Source organism: Balaenoptera acutorostrata, chromosome 3 (genome assembly GCF_949987535.1).
Source record: "Balaenoptera acutorostrata chromosome 3, mBalAcu1.1, whole genome shotgun sequence".
NCBI lineage: Eukaryota > Metazoa > Chordata > Mammalia > Artiodactyla > Balaenopteridae > Balaenoptera > Balaenoptera acutorostrata.
Window position 1 is genome coordinate 155895938 of NC_080066.1, and position 22630 is coordinate 155918567.

A 22630-nucleotide genomic window follows, 5' to 3' on the forward strand; every position below is an offset into this window, starting at 1 on the left:
AAACTGTCTGCCTTGGTACCTGTTAGTCTTTATTCTGGCTTCTAGGTCATCACCATACATGTCCTTGTCCAGATTTTTACTGGGCCTGTAAATATTCTGGGCCATATCTTTACCACCTCTCCAGGCTTGATCATAAACATTGTAAATTTCATCTTCTCCACCTGCAAAACCACTGTCCATACCCTGTGGAAAAATAGAGGATGTTAAAAATGTAATGTTATTATTTATTAAAAGTTGAATCTGATTACATTCTTGTGAAGAGTAAAAACCCTTGCTCATTTATAGCTCACATTTTCAACAATCTGAACTGCAAATAAAAAGGTCATTAAAGAATGGTCACAAAGTCCATTAACTTTTGTTCATACCACCTTTGGGTTCTCAGATTAAATATGGTATTCATTAACAACTGACTGCTTTGGCGTAGTGGTCTTTAAAATTGGAGGATACTAGTATGTTAATTTCCATTTCCCTGAGGATTGGTATTCATATCAACACTTAATATATGCTATTTCTAGACTCTTTGTACCTTGGATTGGTTGAAGAGCCTTTGGTCATACTGAACGTCATTGGAAGTCCGAGGATTGGGCACACCAAGAGCAATGACTTCACTGATATCTCGATTTTCATTTCTCTGCAGTTTCGACCTGTTTTGAAATACCATGCCACAAACTGAAAATTCTTCACAAACAAGTTGAATTTCCACTTAAATACAACCGATATCAGAAGCAAAGTAAATATGTACATTCACACCTTGTGAATATATATATTCCTTGATAATGCATTAACGAGGATGGCAGCTCTTAAAGCATTTCAGATACATGATTATAAGAGATAGGGTTTTACAGTTAAGCCTTCCTGATAGCAGAAAAGAACTGCTAAGAGACTCTTTTTTTTTCTTTGAGATAAAATTGGTGTATAACATTTTATAAGTTTCAGGACTACGACATAATTCGGCATCTGGACGCCTACACAGAGTGACCATCACCAGAAGTCTAGATACTGTCCATCACCATACACCTGACCTTCAGCCACTTCACCAATCCCTCAATCCCCTTCCCCTCTGGTAACCACCAATCTGTTTTCTGTATCTATGAGTTTGATTTTGTTTGGTTTGGTCATTTTGTTCTGTTTTTGTAGACTTCACATGAGTGAAATCACACAGTATTTTTCTTTCTCTGACTTGTCTCACTTGGCATAATACCAAGGTTCATCCATGTTGTCACAAATGGCAGGATTTCATTTTTATGCCTGAGTTGTATTCTAGTGTACACACACATGCCCCAGATCATCTTTATCCATTCATCTGTTGCTGGGCACTTAGGTTGCTTCCATATCTTGGCTATTGTAAATAATGCTGCAGTGAACACAGGGATGCATATTCTGTTTTGAATTCGTGTTTTTGTATTCTTCAGATAAATGCCCAGAAGTGGAATAGCTGGATCATATGGTAGTTCTATTCTTAATTTTTTGAGGAATCTCCATAGTGTTTTCCATACTGACTGCACCAATTTATATTCCCACAAACAGTGCATGAGGGTTCTCTTTTCTCCACATCCTCTCCAATGCTTGCTATTTCTTGTCTTTATGCTAAGAGCCATTCTAACAGGTGTGTGGTTTTAATTTGCATTTCCCTAATAATTAGTGATGTTATCTTTTCATGTGCCTGTTGACCATCTGCATGTCTTCTTTGCAAAAATGTCTATCCAGATCCTCTGCCAATTTAATTGGGTTTGTTTTTTTGTTGTTGAGTTGTATGAGTTCTTTATATATTCTAGATATTAATCCTTTGTTGGATATATGATTTGCAAGTATCTTCTCCCATTCAGTAGGTTGCCTTTTCGTTTTGATGATGGTTTCCTTCACCTTGCAGAAGTTTTTAGTTTAATATAGTCCCATTTATTTATTTTTCCTTTTGTTTCCTTTGCCTTTGGAGTCAGATTCACAAAAAACATTGCTAAGACCAATGTCAAAGAGCTTATTACTACCAGTGTGTTCTAGGAATTTTATGGTTTAAGGTCTTACATTCAAATCCTTAATTCATTTTGAGTTAATTTTTGTGCATGGTGTAAGACAGTGGTCTAGTTTCATTCTTTTGCCTGTAGCTGTCCAGTTTTTCCAATACCATTTACTGAAGACTGTCCTTTCTCAAAAGAATCATTCTTGATATGGAAGTCTTTAATACAAGCAATCACCTTGTAATGCATGCTAAGATATGAAACTGTTATGGTCTATATCTGCTATTATTATAAAGGGTTAGGGGGAGTAGATGCAAATTAGATGTATCACACGAATCATTTTCAATAAGCTTGAATCAGTTCTTTTACCTAACCACATTTAGTAAGTTTATCCTATTAGAATTCTGAGGTAAACATGTCAATGACTGGATTACTCAGTATGATTTTTGACATTCAGATTAACTTAATTCCCTTGCTGTTTCAGTATATATGCAATCTACATCGCAGTGATACCATGGTAACCTCATCACTTATTTTACTAGAGGCTCAGGTCTTAAAATGATTTCTATAGACAATCTAATTTTCATACAATCACAAGTTTAAAGCTTTTCTATGTTATCAATTCTCATAGTCACTTTACTGGTTTTAAGGGCTCAATTTATCCAGAGACATTTTGATTTTTACAGCTTAGGAATTTCAGACTAAGAGTGTTATTAACTGTGCACTTTGATACTCTTTTCCTCTCTCCTACACTGTACATTTAAACACAACTCTAAATTCAGATTTTCTGCTTCTCCATGACTTCACTTATTCAGGGAGATGAAATATGTCATTAAACAACAAAGAACACCACCAGCAGGAATCTGTTTAAGATATGACTTGAAAAAATAGATTGTATCAGCTAAGAGGAGGATGAGAGCATGGAAGACTGCTTATTTGGAAAGAAAATGTTTTACATTTGCATTTAACCCTTACTCAGAATTCCACCTCTGTATTACAGCATTTCTTCAACTTTTCAGCAATTTCAGTCCTCGGCCTTTGGTGAACCACAAACTTCACTAATCCCTACTTTATTCCCAGTCTCCATACATGTATTTCCTTTGTTCTTTACAAGTCTGTACTTATGAAGAGCGCTCTGTCAATTTTCCTAAGTAATTTCAAATGACAGCTCTGTCTTTCTGAATTTTAAGTGAAACTGCTCATGAAAAGAGGCTGACTTTCACTTCTTACAAAACCTGCTCTTCTTCCCCACTGTACTTGGTACAGTACTCTGCACGTGAAAGGATCTCAATAAAGGTACAGAAGCTTATTTCCTGTCCAGAGGAATAGGCACATGATAAATTTGTCTCACCATTTGAAACAGGAAAGGAACAGACCAGGACAGGCATATCCACGACTTTCTATTATTCACAAACATGATCTCAATTCCCTTTTCTATATCCCTATCATTCTCAATTCTAGCTGACTCTACAAGGTAATGGAAGAAAAGATAACTTCCATGGATAGTTAGTTCTTCTGCTAAGACAGAGTAAGCAGTTAAGTACAAGAAAATAAGTGCTGATTTATTAAGTTATCAACCTGAAGAGGAAAGAGAAGCAAACTGGTCTTAGTGCACTAAACCTCCTCTCTAAAAGGTTCACAGAGGCCACTCTTCATAATTCGTATTTATCTCAAATAGTACCTACCTCTTATCTGGAGCGGCCCTGGAAAGATTCCGGTCATGCTGTCTCTCTTTTCGCCTGTCATGCCGGATTTCATCCCTCTCACGTGCCTCCCCATCCTCTGTGTGGACACAGTTGAAAATTACTTTATCACTATATTACCCATTAATATTTTGAACAAGAGAATATTCTTTAACCTTAGACAGAAAAATCCATGAATTTCTTTGTACTCACATTCAGCCCTTCTAACCTTACTTGCAATTAATTTAAATCCAACGGTATTGGTTTAATTTTTGAATGTGAATTCCAGAATCATGAATGCAGCTAAAGTGTTTAGGCATAAAGTGTACTGATACCTTTATGAAACACATCAAAGTAGTATGGTGGATTGACAGATGGAGAGAGAGCTGGGTAGGTATGTGATAAAGCAAATTTAGCAATGCTAATTGTTTTTAAATAAATGTTAACTGTAGAATCTAGGTGGTGGAGATATGGGTGTTCACTGTACAATTCTTTCAACTTTTCTATGTGTTTTAAAATTTTCATAATAAAATGTCAGGAAAAAGAATTATGCAAAGTTTATCCTTATATTTTCAAAGACTGACTTCGAATAAAGAACCTTTTGCTCATGGTACATTGGGGCTGGCTGCACCCTGATCTGTATCTATTGTGTTTATGTCTATCTTCATTTTCTCTGCCCTCTCCAGGCTGAAGGGATATAGTGTAGATATAGAAGGAATACAGTGTACAGCATGAGCTTTGGAGCCAGACTGGATTCAAATCCTGTTTCTACAACAGATTAGCAATGGGAAATTGTGCCGATGACTTAACCCCTCTGAGCCTTCGTCTCCTCCTCTGTAAAACAGTGATAATAATAGAACCACTGCATAGGGTTGCTGTAGGGATTACATAAGGTAATATATGTAAAGTGCTCAGAGCTGTGCCTGCCATGATAAACACTCAATAAGCGTTAGCTTTTATTAATATTTGGCAAGATATTTTTAAAATTTTTAACTAATTTCTCAAGAACCATTCTGTTTTTTTTTTTTTTTTTAAATCAGTTTAGAGAACTTAGATACAGGGAAGTTTTTACTCTGAATTACCTTCAGTGGCTAGGTTACAACAGGTAGGTTTTTATATCTTGCCTCATTAAGACATTTATGTACGATTCAAGGAAGTGGATTACTACTTATAACCTTAGTTACTTCCCTACAGTTGAACTCCAGAGTCCTATAACCAATTGCCTGCTTGACACCTCCATTTTAAACTTAACATGTCCACAACTAAACTCTTAATCTTTCCCTCCCAAATCTCTTCCCCCTGCAGTCTTCTCAATATTAGTAAATGGCAACTCAATCCTTCTCAAATATTTAGATCAAAAGTTCTAGAGTCATCCTTGACTCCTTTTCTGTCATTCGTCTACCAAATCCATAAGCAAATTTTGTCAGCTCTACTTCCAAAATACATCCAGTATCTGACCATGTTTTCACTACCTCTCATTATTATCTCTCATCTGGATTATTGCAATAGCTTTCCAAACGGTTTCCCTGCTTCTCCAAATGACCATTCCACAGCCTTGTAACATATGCAAGATCATGTCACTCTGCTCAAAACTCTTCAAATTGCTTCCCTTGTTACCTGAAGTAAAAGCTATGTTCTTACAACGACTAAAAGGCATACATGATCTGGCCACTTTGCCCTAACTACTCTTGACACCTCATCTCCTACTGCTTAGCTTTCTCAGTCTAATCCACCCATACTGGCCTCCTGCTTTTCCTTGAACACACCAGTTATACTCCCAACTCAGGGCTTTTGCACTTGCTCTTCCCTCAGATAAACACATGGCTCACTTCCTTACTTCCTTCAAGTGTTTATGCTAATGTTACTATCTCAGAAGTGAGGCCTATTCCAACCGCTCCCTCCTTCTGGCACTTTTATACTCCTTCTCTGTTTTATTTTTCTCCATAGCTACTATCACCTTCTAATATACTACATGACTAACTTTTTTGGGTCTGTCTACATTCACTAAAATCCTCACTGCTATACCCCTACCTGTCTAGTAGAAAACTCTGTGTCTAGAAGAGAGCCTTGCGCACAGTAGGTGCTCAATATGAACTGAATGAATAATTACACTAGGATTTATTAATGAAAGAAAAACCATGCTCATAATTTTCTTGAATTAGAATTAGTCTTCTCATTCTAACTGCATTAATATACCAATGTAGACCACTAGATAAAGCCAGAGAGAAAATACTGGCAGATTTAATGATCAAAGGCCGACAAGATAGAAAAACTCTGGATTAGTTTACCATGTGGGAGAGATGAATTATTCAGTTGGAGATCAGATTTCTCTTTCTAAGTTTCAAGAAAACTAAAATAAGAGAAAATTAAGCCCATCATTTGAGTAATATGTGATTTTTAAAAGTATACTGCTCAGAACTTTAAAAACTTCTGGTGCTCTTGCATATTAGAGGCCCACATTTAAATACACATTCTTTATTTTCTACTGCTTCAGCTTAATAAGGCAGAAATTACTGTTTCACTTCTACATTATTTCTGAAATATCTATATTTTCTTTATATGTATGTACTGCTTCTGTATGCAATAAACAACAATAGAGATTTTCTAAAATGAGATAGATATTACTCACAATGCAAATTCAGTTTAGTAATGAGTATGTCATACCTTTTTCCACATGGGTTTTGATCCCAGCTCTTCTCTCCCTGGCTTTCTGGGCCATTTCTCTAAGTTTCTCTTCATGTTTCTCCTTTTCTTTTTGAGCCATCTTTCTCTCTACTTGAGCACGCATTTCCACAGCTTCACGAGCCTGTTAGTAAAGTCAGATGTTAAATAAGACACTAACGGGGATAAAGAATTACAGCTGTCATGTAACTCTCTGACTAAACTCTGGCTTGAAAGAACAGTTATAAAGAATTCAAATTTGTTATTGCTGATTAAAACAAAGATTCTTGTCTATAAAAAGATAACTTGCCTAGACGACATTGCAAATTTAGCTTTTTCACTCAGAGAAATGTTTTAGTGGTTGAAACTATAGTGACCCCAATCAATCTTGTAAGTCAGTATTTCACTAGTGTTTTCTCAGAAACAATCTAAAAAATAAAATTAAACAAGATTCCAGTAAAGCAATTTTCAATATCAATAACAGGAACTGGTTATATTCTCAAAATCAATCGGACCAAATCAAGATAAAGCCTTAGAGAGCAGAAAGCAGAAGCAAGAAGAATTACAATTCTGCAGCCTGTGGAACAAAAACCACATTCACAGAAAGATAGACAAGATGAAAAGACAGAGGGCTATGTACCAGATGAAGGAACAAGATAAAACCCCAGAGAAACAACTAAAGGAAGTGGAGATAGGCAACCTTCCAGAAAAAGAATTCAGAATAATGATAGTGAAGATGATCCAGGACCTCGGAAAAAGAATGGAGGCAAAGATTGAGAAGATGCAAGAAATGTTTAACAAAGACCTAGAAGAATTAAAGAACAAACAAACAGAGATGAACAATATAATAACTGAAATGAAAACTACACTAGAAGGAATCAATAGCAGAATAACTGAGGCAGAAGAACGGATAAGTGACCTGGAAGACAGAATGGTGGAATTCACTGCTGCGGAACAGCATAAAGAAAAAAGAATGAAAAGAAATGAAGACAGCCTAAGAGACCTCTGGGAAAACGTTAAACGCAACAACATTCGCATTATAGGGGTTTCAGAATGAGAAGAGAGAGAGAAAGGACCCTAGAAAATATGTGAAGAGATTATAGTCAAAAACTTCCCTAACATGGGAAAGGAAATAGCCACCCAAGTCCAGGAAGCGCAGAGAGTCCCATAAAAGATAAACCCAAGGAGAAACACGCCAAGACACATATTAATCAAATTGGTAAAAATTAAAGACAGGGGCTTCCCTGGTGGCACAGTGGTTGAGAATCTGCCTGCCAATGCAGGGGACATGGGTTCGAGCCCTGGTCTGGGAAGATCCCACATGCCGCGGAGCGACTGGGCCCGTGAGCCACAGTTCTTGAGCCTGCACGTCTGGAGCCTGTGCTCCGCAACAGGAGAGGCCGCGATGGTGAGAGGCCCGCGCACCGCGATGAAGAGTGGCCCCCACTAGCCGCAACTGGAGAAAGCCCTCACACAGAAACGAAGACCCAACACAGCCATAAATTAAAAAAAAAAAAAAATTAAACACAAAGAAAAATTATTGAAAGCAGCAAGGGAAAAACAACAAATAACATACAAGGGAACTCCCATAAGGTTAACAGCTGATTTCTCAGCAGAAACTCCACAAGCCAGAAGGGAGTGGCATGATCATACTTAAAGTGATGAAAGGGAAGAACCTACAACCAAGATTACTCTACCCAGCAAGGATCTCATTCAGATTCAACAGAGAAACCAAAAGCTTTACAGACAAGCAAAATCTAAGAGAATTAAGCACCACCAAACCAGCTCTACAACAAATGCTAAAGGAACTTCTCTAAGTGGGAAAAACAAGAGGAGAAAAGGACCTACAAAAACAAACCCAAACAATTAAGAAAATGGTCATAGGAACATACATATCGATAATTACCTTAAACAGGAATGGATTAAACACTCCAACCAAAAGACAGAGGCTTGCTGAATGGATACAGAAACAAGACCCATATATATGCTGTCTACAAGAGACCCACTTCACACCTAGGGACACATACAGACTGAAAGTGAGGGGATGGAAAAAGATATTCCATGCAAATGGAAATCAAAAGAAAGCTGGAGTAGCAATACTCATATCTGATAAAATAGACTTTAAAATAAAGAATGTTACAAGAGACAAGGAAGGACACTACATAATGATCAAGGGATCAATCCAAGAAGAAGACATAACAATTATAAATATATATGCACCCAACATAGGAGCCCCTCAATACATAAGGCAAATGCTAACAGCTATAAAAGAGGAAATTGATGGTAACACAGTAACAGTGAGGGATTTTAACACCTCACACCAGTGGACAGATCATCCAGACAGAAAATTAATAAGGAAACACAAGCTTTAAATGACACAATAGACCAGACAGATTTAATTGATATTTATAGGACATTCCATCCAAAAACAGCAGATTACACTTTCTTCTCAAGTGCGCACGGAACATTCTCCATGACAGATCACATCTTGGGTCACAAATCCAGCCTCAGTAAATTTAAGAAAATTGAAATCATATCAAGCATCTTTTCTGACCACAACGCTATGAGATTAGAAATGAATTACATGGAAAAAAACCTAAAAAACACAAACACATGGAGGTTAAACAATATGTTACTAAATAACCAAGGGATCACTGAAGAAATCAAAGAGGAAATCAAAAAATACCTAGAAACAAATGACAATGAACACAAGACGATCCAAAACCTATGGGATGTGGCAAAAGCAGTTCTAAGAGGGAAGTTTATAGCTATACAAGCCTACCTCAAGAAACAAGAAAGATCTCAAATAAACAATCTAACCTTACACCTAAAGGACCTGGAGAAAGAAGAACAAACAAAACCCAAAGTTAGCAGAAGGAAAGAAATCATAACGATCAGAGAGCACATAAACGAAATAGAAACAAAGAAAACAACAGCAAAGATCAATAAAACTAAAAGCTGGTTCTTTGAGAAGATAAACAAAATTGATAAACCATTACCCAGACTCATCAAGAAAAAGAGGGAGAGGACTCAAATCAATAAAATTAGAAATGAAAAAGAAGAAGTTACAACAGACACCACAGAAATACAAAGCATCCTAAGAGACTACTACAAGCAACTCTATGCCAATAAAATGGACAACCTGGAAGAAATGGACAAATTCTTAGAAAGGTATAACCTTCCAAGACTGAACCAGGAAGAAATAGAAAATATGAACAGGCCAATCACAAGTAATGAAATTGAAACTGTGATTAAAAATCTTCCAACAAGCAAAAGTCCAGGACCAGATGGCTTCACAGGTGAATTCTATCAAACATTTAGAGAAGAGCTAACACCCATCCTTCTCAAACTCTTCCAAAAAATGGCGGAGGAAGGAACACTCCCAAACTCATTCTATGAGGTCACTATTACCCTGATACCAAAACCAGACAAAGATACTACAAAACAAGAAAATTAGAGACCAAATCACTGATGAATATAGATGCAAAACTCCTCAACAAAATACTAGCAAACAGAATCCAACAACACATTAAAAGGATCATATACCATGATCAAGTGGGATTTATCACAGGGATGCAAAGATTCTTCAACATACGCAAATCAATCAATGTGATACACTATATTAACAAATTGAAGAATAAAAACGATATGATCATCTCAATAGATGCAGAAAAAGCTTTTGACAAAATTCAGCACCCATTTATGATAAAAACTCTCCAGAAAGTGGGCATAGAGGGAACCTACCTCAACATAATAAAGGCCATATATGACAAACCCACAGCAAACATCATTCTCAATGGTGAAAAACTGAAAGCATTTCCTCTAAGATCAGGAAGAAGACAAGGATGTCCACTCTCACCATTATTCAACCTAGTTTTGGAAGTCCTAGCCACGGCAATCAGAGAAGAAAAAGAAATAAAAGGAATACAAATTGGAAAAGAAGAAGTAAAACTGTCACTGTTTGCAGATGACATGATACTATACATAGAGAATCCTAAAGATGCCACCAGAAAACTACTAGAGCTAATCAATGAACTTGGTAAAGTTGCAGGATACAAAATCAATGCACAGAACTCTCTTGCATTCCTATACACTAATGATGAAAAATCTGAAAGAGAAATTAAGGAAACACTCCCATTTACCACTGCAACAAAAAGAATAAAATACCTAGGAATAAACCTACCTAGGGAGACAAAAGACCTGTATGCAGAACACTATAAGACACTGATGAAAGAAATTAAAGATGATACCAACAGATGGAGATATACCATGTTCTTGGATTGGAAGAATCAATATTGTGAAAATGACTGTACTACCCAAAGCAATCTACAGATTCAATGCAATGCCTATCAAATTACCAATGGCATTTTTTACAGAACTAGAACAAAAAATCATAAAATTTGTATGGAGACACAAAAGACCCCGAATAGCCAAAGCAGTCTTGAGGGAAAAAAACGGAGCTGGAGGAATCAGACTCCCTGACTTCAGGCTATACTACGAAGCTACAGCAATCAAGACAATATGGTACTGGCACAAAAACAGAAACATAGATCAATGGAACAAGACAGAAAGCCCAGACATAAACCCACGCACCTATGGTCAACTAATCTATGACAAAGGAGGCAAGGATACACAATGGAGAAAAGACAGTCTCTTCAATAAGTGGTGCTGGGAAAACTGGACAGCTACATGTAAAAGAATGAAATTAGAACACTCCCTAACACCATACACAAAAATAAACTCAAAATGGATTACAGACCTAAATGTAAGACCGGACACTATAAAACTCTTAGAGAAAAACATAGGAAGAACACTCTTTGACATAAATCACAGCAAGATCTTTTTTGATCCACCTCCTAGAGTTATGGAAATAAAAACAAAAATAAACAAATGGGACCTAATGAAACTTCAGCGCTTTTGCACAGCAAAGGAAACCATGAACAAGATGAAAAGACAACCCTCAGAATAGGAGAAAATATTTGCAAACGAATCAACGGACAAAGGATTAATCTCCAAAATATATAAACAGCTCACGCAGCTCAATATTAAAAAAAAAACAACCCAATCCAAAAATGGGCAGAAGACCTAAATAGACATTTCTCCAAAGAAGACATACAGGTGGCCGAGAAGCACATGAAAAGCTTCTCAACATCACTAATTATTAGAGAAATGCAAATCAAAACTACAATGAGGTATCACCTCACACCAGTTAGAATGGGCATCAGAAAATCTACAAACAACAAATGCTGGAGAGGGTGTGGACTGTTGGTGGGAATGTAAATTGATACAGCCACTATGGAGAACAGCATGGAGGTTCCTTAAAAAACTAAAAATAGGGCTTCCCTGGTGGCGCAGTGGTTGAGAATCTGCCTGCTAATGCAGGGGACACGGGTTCGAGCCCTGGTCTGGGAAGATCCCACATGCCACGGAGCAGCTGGGCCCGTGAGCCACAATTGCTGAGCCTGCGCGTCTGGAGCCTGTGCCCCGCAACGGGAGGGGCCGCGATGGAGAAAGGCCCGCGCACCGCGATGAAGAGCGGTCCCCGCACCGCGATGAAGAGTGGCCCCCGCTAGCCGCAACTGGAGAAAGCCCTCGCACGAACCGAAGACCCAATACAGACAAAAATAAATAAATTAATTAATTAAAAAGAAAATCCTTAAAAAAAAAAAAAAAAAATGTAAAAAAAAAAAAAAAAAAAACTAAAAATAGAATTACCATATGATCCAGCAATCCCACTACTCGGCATATACCCAGAGAAAACCATCATTCAAAACGACACGTGCACCTCAGTGTTCACTGCAGCACTATTTACAATAGCCAGGTCATGGAAGCAACCTAAATGCCCATCGACAGATGAATGGATAAAGAAGATGTGGTATATATATACAATGGAATATTACTCAGCTATAAAAAGTAATGAAATTGGGTCATTTGTAGAGACATGGATGGATCTAGAGACTGTCATACAGAGTGAAGTTAAGTCAGAAAAAGAAAACCAAATATCGTATATTAACGCATATATGTGGAACCTAGAAAAATGGTACAGATGAACCGGTTTGCAGGGCAGAAGTTGAGACACAGATGCAGAGAACAAATGTAGGGACACCAAGGGGGGAAAGTGGCGGGGGGGTAAGGTGTGATAAATTGGGAGATTGCGATTGACATGTATACACTGATGTGGATAAAATGGATGACTAATAAGAACCTGCTGTATAAAAAGATAAATAAAATAAAATTCAAAAAAAAGATAAAGCTTTAGTGTAGATGTGCAAGAGATAATTTCCATAAGGGTGCTCACTGTGATACAGAAGGTATACTCTTCTATGTTCTATACACATGCCATGATGTATGTAAAGTTCAAAGACACATATTAATACCATGATATTAATAGACAGCCAATATTATGAATGTCATTTTCTATAGCATTCAACACGTCGGAATGTTTATTTGCCCTTCCCTGATACTGACCTTTTGAGAGACACCTACATTTAAAAGAGAGAAAAATGATGAAACCTAAAAAGAGCAGCTGGCAATCTTCCCAAAATGAGATCAGCCTAGTGAACCATTATTCTGGAATTTTGTGAGGAAGCTGAATCACCAGTGGTGAGGAAGGTGTACGAGTCTACGAACGCTGAGACCAGGTACAGAGCTGCAACCAGCACCTGTGATCTCTGGAACACATCCACAGGTGACAGCCTCTTCAGGTACTCAGCAATGTAGCTAAAATAACAGTATCTTAGGTAACTGAGAACGGATTTACAAATTATCAAGAGCATTAAACAACTTAATTATAACAGACCAACCTTCCGATCAGCAATGTAGAGGGCTTCGGCCAGTTTTGCAAAATTTTCATTGATGTGAACTGTCTGCAGTCCTCTTCCATCAGCTGCCAGACGTTTATCTAATGGAATTGTATAACCCTAGCGTGAAGGCAGATAGAAAACACTGGTCACAAAAGAGCTACTACAGAGTCTTTAAAACTAGGTTTATATATGTCCGTTCTGACAATCATTTAAAGTTTTTTCCTTACATCTTTCTTCACAATTAAGCAACAACAGCAGCAGCTAACAATGAGTGCTTTCTGTGGAGGATTGTTTAAGCACTTTATATCCATGGCCTCATTTAACCTTCACAACAATTCTGTAAGACTGGTAACATTATTATTTCCATTTCACAAATTAAGGATACTGAGGTAATGTCACCAAGGTCATACAGTTAATAACAGACAAACTAGGATTTAAACTTGGGCAGTATGATTTCAGAGTGCAAGCTCTGGGAAAACAGATTCTCATGTTAAGATTGTGGATTATAATAAAAGGAAATCACTATCAAATAGTTAATAGTTGTTCATCAAGTAAATGTAACAGTCATACAAAGGTAGAACAAATCACTAAAATCACAGTGTCTATAGGTAGCTTAATCTGCTGTACTGTTCTCATGACTTGTCGGATTCTCGGAACCCTGCAAGTTTTAGTAAATGGAAAAAAGATAAAATTTGCTAGACAACTAAGATTCTGTGTTTTGAAATTTTGCATCCTATTTCAACAACTCAAGGAATACGTTTGAACATTCATGTAACTTTCAGGCTTAGCTTTATTCTTCCAGATTTCTGACTAGACTCCCAGATACTGACCTCTAGTCCATGGTCTTTATTCCTAATATAAGGAAGTGTTACAGAGTCAGCTCAAGATACCTCATAGTTACATACATATTAATCAATCCAAACCAGACCACCCAAAAATCTTTTTGTTTCAGGATGAGTGTATAACTTCTTCTTTTTTTTTTTCGGACACGCTGCACAGCTTGTGGGATCTTACTTCCCCAACCAGGGATTGAACCCGGGCCCTTGGCAGTGAAAGCACGGAGTCTTATCCACTAGACCACCAGGGAATTCCCTAACTTCCTTTAAGGAATAATTTATATTTAAACCATGGGTTAAAGTGGCCTTCTTCACCCATCAACATCAGAATCATGAAATATTATTTGGGAGAAAAGAGGAAACAGTGATTCGGAAATTTATTCCACATTATTTTACAGATTCTTCATGACTCCTGGAAGCTTTGGTGATTAGTAGAGATATCTAGGATTTAAATAGTTTATACTTGCATTGTTATAAACAGAAACAAATAATTTAAAAATTAAAGCACTGAATATATCCAAACATTTACTCTGTTTTGTCAAATGTGATTATTTAAATTGGTTTAAATCCTTTCAGGAAGAATTTTAGATATAAAGTTGAGTTTTCTAAAGAATACCATCTTTCATTGATATGTTACTTTATTCTACCCATTCCTTGTCTATATGCTTCCGGTAACTACAACTTACTAGGAGAATCCACATGGTATTCATGTGCCTGGCATACTAACATTTCTATTACATTAAAATAAAAAGAGAAAAGTCACATAAGTTGAGTGTTCCTTCTTGAAAATCTTCAGCTAAATGAGATGCTGAGGTTTCAGCTAAAGGTTCCCAGGCTGAAGGTCCTTCCTGGGTGTTTTCCAGGAGGTTCTAAAACTAAGAGACTGATTTTATGACAAGTTAATTACCTTTGCATTTTTCCAGTTTGAAATACAGGGAGGAATCTTCCACTCTTGTTGTTCCTTCACGGTCATCTGAATCGAGAAAAGAGAGGAAGAAGAGACATTTTTAGATTTATAGTCTAGCTAAAAACCTAAGTGCAATCTTTCTCTTCAAAGACAGCTCAGTATACACTACATATGGATGGATTTAGTCAAAGGTCCTAATTCCATTTGTTTGGTGGCACTATATACTATGTTCCCATATCATGGGTTCTAGTAATAACTTTAATATAAAAAATGGAAAATAATCTATAAATTATTTTTGACAGTTATATATGCTGGTTAGTATTTTTACATATTTAAACTGATGTGACTTCTTTCAGATGAGAACTTGTTCTTTTAGTTGGGTAATAAAATACATCTAAAAAAAGCCACTTGGACTATCAAGCACAGACCTAATGATCCCAGGTACTTACTTCCTATAACTATGATAACATTCTTCTTGTCAAATACCAGACCCTTTTCATTCCGTTAAATGCAGGGGTTAGGTTAATAATAATAAAACTAATAGCTAACATTTTACATACATTCTCATAGGCACTCTGGAACTGCATGCTATAATCTTGAGTGGGTCCCTATTTGATCTTGGAAAACAAATTAAAGAAACAGTAAGTGTGGTGAAATGTAACTACATAGGCATCTAGACTTTATTCTATGTGAGATTATTTATAAAATTAGTAATCAGGAGTACAAAAAGAGATTTTAAACTAGAGCAAAGATTACCTTTCGGCTAGGAGAATGCATGACAGGTGCAGGAGGAGAAGGTGGTCCCCGGGGAATTTTCTTATTAATCCTGAAGGATAAACCAAAGCACAACCACAGGGTGATACAGATTTTTCCTTTTTAGTTAATAGTCGTCTCCCCTCCTCATTTTTTATTATGTAAAGCTTCAAACAGATACAAAAACAGAGTGTATAACAAACGTCCACCTATTATATAGCAATGTGTTGAGAAGCTAGAGCTGCTGTATTCAATTAAGAATGTGCGTGCTGTCCTATTGTAGGATGTTATTTTATGTTTTCAACTCTTATAGAACATTTGGAAATAACACTTGGAAATTGGGAATTTTCCTCCCAACAGTGAAGTAACTCCCAGGTCGCCATAGTCTTTGTATAACATTGGATACGTTTCTAGAGGAGCCTAAAGTCTACAGGAAGAGTGGTGACGAGGGGGAGCTCTGTCTTAAGTGAACGTGAAACGTGGAGGGAGGGCAGGAGTGGAGGGACTGGCTGGGTGTGCATCTGCTTATTTTGCAAAAAGAAACACGGAAAGGAGAAACCGTAAAGTGACACCTCAGATCTTTTCTTAATTAAGGTAAAATATGCATAAAATAGACCTTTTAAGCCATTTTTAAGTGTACAGTTCACTAGCATTAAGTATCTTCACACTGTTGCGCCACTGTTGCTACCATCCATCTCCAGAACTGTTTTCATCCCCCAGACTGAAACTCCGCCCCCAATTAAACAACAACTCCCCATTCCCCCTTCCAGCCCTGACAGTCACCATTCTACTTTCCATCTCTATGAATTTGACTACTATAGGTATCTCAAATAAATGGAATTATATTATTAAAAAAAAATAAAAATAAAAAATAAAAAATAAAAAAATAAAATAAAATAAAAACTTCAAAAAAAAAAAAATGTGCAGATTATGACCTGCTGAATGAGGGGCACAAGACACCCACCCAGGGTCCGCAGATAGCTCTCTCAGCATCCAAGCTCCCACTCTGGGGAAGTGAAACCCATTGGGTTGTTTCAATTAAAGGTGCAGTTTTAATACACCCACCTGAGGAAGTAGAGTCACAAGATTTATTATTACTTTCAGATCCCAGAAGTGAGGAGTGAGGAGCGGGGAAAGAACTGGAGGAAGGATAATCTTCTGTCCTAGGCCACATGTGAGCAGGAGATAGAGAGCAGGGTAGCAATACCTATTACTTACAAGGTAGTTGGGACAGAGGATACTAACTTTTCCTGGGGCTTAACTCTAAGTGGTTATAGTCACTCTTTGGTATCTGAGGAGGACTGGTTCCTGGACGCCTGAGGATACCAAAAGCCGTGAATGCTCAAGTCCTTTATTAAAGTGGCATAGTATTTGCATATAACCTATACACATCCTCCCATAGACTTTAAATCATTTCTAGATTACGTATAATACCTAATACAATGTAAATGTTATATAAATAGTTCTGGTAGGTGTGGCAAATTAAGTTTTGCTTTTGAGAACTTCCTGGAATTTTTTTTCCTGAATTTTTTTTAAAAAATTATTCTTTTGGCCATGCCACGTGGCATGTGGGATCTTAGCTCCCCGACCAGGGACTGAACCCGTGCCCCCTGCAGTGGAAGCACGGAGTCCTAACCACTTGACCACCAGGGAAAACCCTCCCGAATATTTTTGATCTGTGGTTGGCTGGAATCACGGGTGCAGAACTTGCAGATACAAAGGGCCAACTATATTTTAAAAGGTTCCCTGGGAAAGGCAAAGGGGGAACTTATGACTGGCATCCTAAACACAAGTCCTAATCTAAATGTCCAGTCTCTAGGTGTGAGCAGGGTTATCATACTGTAAAATGCCTAGGTAGCAACTCAGGAAAAAAAAAGTTGTTTTCCTCAAAAGTTGTTTTTCTCATCACAACCACTCAGCTTCAACAATTATTAAAACACAGCCAACTCTCTCATCATCATTACCCGCTTCACCTCCACACTATTAACATCATTTCATCGAGCAATATATTTTTGCCTTCTTAAGAAACAGCTTTATTGAGGTACAACTAATGTACAATTAACAATACATGGAGTGTACAATCTGATTAACTTCTGACACAAGTAAATACCTATGAAACCATCATCACAATCAAAATAGTGAAGATACCCATCACCTCCAAAAGTTTCTGCATGCCCCTTTGCCTATCCCTCTTTTTCCTCTCATCGCCTATCCATACTCCCTCCTTCCCGGCAGGCAACCACTGATCTACTTCCTGTCATCGTAGACTAGTTTGCATTTTCTAGAGTTTTATATAAAAAGAATCATACAGTATATACTTGTTTTTGTCTCACTTCTTTCACTCAGCATAATTATTTTGAGATTCACCCATGTCACTTTACTGCACGTATTAAAGTTTATTCCTTTTTATTGCTCAACAGTATTCCACATATAGATGTCTCACAATCTGTTTATCCATTCACATGTTGATAGACATTTTCCTCCTTTGATATCTTTTTTTAAGAATAGTGGTTCCTTCTCATGAAACCACCTACTTACTTGAACCTTGGAGGCTCCATTGGATCTTTCTGCATTTCCACCATTCGAATAACTCTCTGTTTAGCTCCAGAGTTGAAAGCCACTCCTTGTTGAGATGGTGTGTATCTAAAGAATGTAGATGAAACTAAAGGTATATCCAGTTCAAGTTTTCAATAGGTATTTTTCTTCTATTACAATCCTAAACTGGACTACATTGTCAACTTCTCTCACAAAGTATTAATCGAAAATTGCAACAATATTTAGGCAGAGCAGATAGCAACGGAGATAAGAGAACTAACGGCAATTCTGAGTTATAAGCACAAAGTAAACTACAGTTGTATTAATTTGCAAATAATCCATCACAGTCCATTTTGAACCATGGAAGCCACAGTGTTCAATTTCACAGATAAGAGGTCTAGAAAATAGCACCTATTTCGTAAGTCTGCATTTGAGGAAAAAATGCCTCAAAATATCCTCAGCAAGCAACTTATAGTTAGTAGTTTTTGACTAAGCATAGGCTGTAAAACAGAAAGAATAATGGCAGCAGACCTACCAGCTCTAAATTTTCCATTAATATCTATATATGAATCATCTTTCCACATAAAGATTTAGTTGAGTGAAATCCCTCAAAATTTGGAAGTATTATAAGGATGGCTATTATTATATAAATGATATTAATATATTATTAATATTTATAGTATACTATTATTATATTAAATAATTATAATAGTATTATACTATATAATATTTCCTATATACTAATGTTATATATTATATACATATATATTATATAAAAATTGAAAACTATAATCATTGTGGTTTGCATCATATACTCTATGTAATTGTTAATTTCTAAAAACAAAAAATACGTTTTTAAAATAGCATAATAGCTAATATCTTAAAAGTGGATAGCTTAAAAAATTCTGCTTTCAACTGAATGCACAAAGAGTCAATAGGCTTCAAGTCATTATTCAAAAAACTGCATTTACAATTGTGACTAAAGATAGTGAAAGAATACCAGGACCCCAAATCCAATCACTTCCAACATGAAACTAAAACCTCCAGGCATGATTCATACCGGATATACTGAGCAGGAGCCAGTTTATCAGCTGCTCGGACTGGCATGGCTGCAGCAACCTTCTGCGATACGGATTTTTCTAAGGCTACCCTTGTCTTTTCTGTTATCTGAGATAAGAAACAACACATTGAGTGGTTTGAAAGTTAATAAAGATGTAAAAAGTCATCTAAAATAATTATATATATCAATTCCCAGTTACCTCTTTAATGGCTTCTTCATCAGGTCTTTGCAGGTCTGGGTCATCTGCATTCATGACTTCTTTGGGAACCAGGTCAGTGTACTTGCTATAAATGACCTAAAATGTTCAAACACAAGCAGCCTTAAGAAAAGCAAAGAATGAAGAGAAGCAACCTCATTAAGTCATTTCAGAAGTCAAAATGTCCTCTCAGCACACTTATAAATTTAGGACACAGATTTTGTCTTTTAGATTTTAAAACCAAGGAAGTTTAAATATATATATACACAAATTGCTGCCCTGGCTATAAGAGTTAATAATTTTCCTCTGACCTCATGCATTTAAATTATTTGAGATCTTCTAATCAAGTCAGTATCCAAATAAATTGTGCCAACAAAATCTTATGCATCAGTGATCCCTATTTTTAAGGCTCACTAGGATTTGAAATTAATGATGATATAAACCGCCTATAGCACCATTATCTTGGATTACAAGCTCACTGGAATGTAAGTCAGGTTACTGAATAATTTCCAAATTCAGGAGGCCTAAAAAATTTCATTGACCTCGCCCTACTTATAATGTTTGTCTTTTACGGCATCAACTCTATTCATAGACTAAGAAAATGAACATATGCCATGGTCAAAAAAACCCAGAACACTTTCTTCCCTGAAAAAAAAAAAATTCTATACACACACCTTATTTTACACTCATTATCCAAATTTAGGACTGTTATCTGATTGGTAGGCCTCTGCCAAATAGAATATTACTGACTTTCATGTCCATCTATCCTTTCGAATACTTCCATAATAACTTACATGGCAGATTTTATAGAAAAACAGAAGTACTGGAAATTTAACAAATAAGCAGCATTCTAGATTTTGCTGCTTGAGTTGGGAATTCTTTGACACACATACAGATAAAGGACAACTTATAAATATGAAAGAAAACAAAATTCCTGGGCACTTGAGATCTTCAGAAATTTTCTGCAGAAGAAAATGTTTACTACTATAAGTCAAAGTCTTATATCAATAATTGCATTCTACCATGACATTCCTTAAAACAGCTTAAAGGAAATGCATGCTATTGCTAATTTCTCACTCCAAACAACAGAGCAAAAAAAACTTAATGGCCTATACGACCTGACCTGGCTTTGCCTACAGCTTCAATCTTCCCCTGTACCTCTCGCTCCCTCATTCATTATGCTTCAGTCACATGGACTCTTCTGTTTTTTGAACACAACCTGCTTTCCCCCAATTCTGAGCCTTTACAGAGTATTGCTCCCAGTTCTTCAATTGGGTTCTCAACCTGAGTCTTGGTTCAAAGGTCAGGTATGCAAGGGTGAGGCCTCCTATGACTACCCTCACTAAAGGGGCAACCCCTCCCTACCCAATCATTCAGTGTCACAGAACTCTGTATACTCTCTTCAAAGCACTGCTCACAGTATGAAATTATTATCTATTTTAAATCTTTACCTGTCTTCCCCATTAAAGTAATAACAATTATAATAGGTAACATTTATTAAGCACTTATTTTGTGCCACTGTTCTTTTGCTTTATATATATAAACTAACCTAACTTTCGCATCAACCCTATGAGGTGTGCACAATGATTATACCTATATTATTGATGAGGAATCTCTTATTCATTTAAGTGTCTCCAGTGCTTATAACAATGCCTGGTCCACAGGAGGCATTCAGTCAATAGTTTTTGTACAAATGATTGAATGTATGACTTTCAGAGACGCTCTATTCTATGCTAAAGGTACATATATTTTGGGCCTGCAGAATGTTCTATATAAGCTGTTGATTTCCTGGAAAAACTGTATCATGACTATAGACTGAAATCTCCAGCTTGTTTTTCTCAGGAGTAAGAAAAGGGATCAGGTAAGAAATGTAGATAATTTACCACAAAACATGTCTATTGATATGGGAGCTACTAGTGTCACCATCCTCTCAGAGTGTTCATTTTGGAAGGGACCCTAAAGCGCACTCCAGTGAGAAAAGCAAGGCTCAGTGCATTAAGATCACACAGCTCGTAGCTGACCTCCAAAGTCTTATTTCTTGGGCTTCCCTGGTGGTGCAGTGGTTAAGAATCCACCTGCCAATGCAGGGGACACGGGTTCGAGCTCTGGTCAGGGAAGATCCCACATGCCGTGGAGCAACTAAGCCCGTGCGCCACAACTACTGAGCCTGTGCTCTAGAGCCTGCAAGCAACAACTACTGAGCCCACGTGCCGCAACTACTGAAGCCCGCATGCCTAGAGCCCGTGCTCTGCAACAAGAGTAGCCACGGCAATGAGAAGCCCGCGCACTGCAACGAAGAGCAGCCCCTACTCGCCGCAACTAGAGAAAGCCCGCGCGCAGCAACAAAGACCCAACACGACCAACAATAAAAATAAATTAAAAAAAAAAAAGTCTTACTTCTTTTCAGGATGGAAAAAATCTATATCATAAGAATTAAAAGTTATATAACAATCTCTAGAAAATAATACCAAGACTATGAAGAGTTAATTACTTTTACACAGTAATTGCTACAGGAAGGGATTCTACTCCCTGGTAGTCGTATATGCTCAACATAAAATCTCAATACTAATTTAGCATACAAGAGCCATTTGCTGCTTCTTATTTGGGTATTCCAAAGTTAATAACCCTTTAAATGAGCATCAATAAGATTCTAGCATTTCACAAAGCTGAGTGAAGGACATCTGAAGAGCAAGATTCCTCCATGGTATTCACTATAAAACCCCAAATTTTTATTGCCTGAGAACCAAATGTGCTGAAGAAACTAAAGGGGCTGGGGAGGATTATCCGAAAAATTACAATATACTTTCGAAGGTATCAGGAGCACAAATGAGTTTTGTGAACAAGATAAAGTAAAAACTCATCTATGAAACAGAAGTTTTTTGTTACTGAAAATTGGCAAAGGATTGGATTGACTAAAAGGATAAGCTTGTCAGCATAGCTACCATTTCAGAGGTAGAAAGAAAACGCTGTCTTTATAGACATAGTTTGTGAAATCATATGACCAAGGTAATAACATACAATTTATCTTGGGGTTAAGGTTGTTTGGAGTTTTTTTTGGGGGGGTTGAGGGGTTGAAGGCATTCTTTTAGGCAATATCATGTATGTAACATTTCCTATTTAAAGATTTCAGAAGGAAAAATGTAAACACCAGGCTTTTTATTTTAAGATTTATGACTGAAGTCACAATTTGGAAAAAAATAAAAAAGGATTTAGTTCTATTGAGATTTACTTAAATTTTTTTT

General features: G+C 36.9%; 1 protein-coding gene across 1 annotated transcript in view; it reads right to left on the reverse strand.

The window, feature by feature from the left end:
- Nucleotides 1–22630, reverse strand: part of SNW1 (SNW domain containing 1) — a 36226-nt gene that overhangs the window by 742 nt on the left and 12854 nt on the right. The window contains exons 4-13 of the mRNA XM_057542124.1: nt 19392–19487; nt 19193–19299; nt 18136–18240; nt 15601–15670; nt 14845–14910; nt 13102–13218; nt 6302–6443; nt 3641–3737; nt 527–644; nt 20–183 (exon numbers count right to left, since the gene is read on the reverse strand). Of these exons, the coding sequence (XP_057398107.1) occupies nt 20–183; nt 527–644; nt 3641–3737; nt 6302–6443; nt 13102–13218; nt 14845–14910; nt 15601–15670; nt 18136–18240; nt 19193–19299; nt 19392–19487 (1082 nt within the window). The remainder of the gene's footprint in view (nt 1–19; nt 184–526; nt 645–3640; nt 3738–6301; nt 6444–13101; nt 13219–14844; nt 14911–15600; nt 15671–18135; nt 18241–19192; nt 19300–19391; nt 19488–22630) is intronic.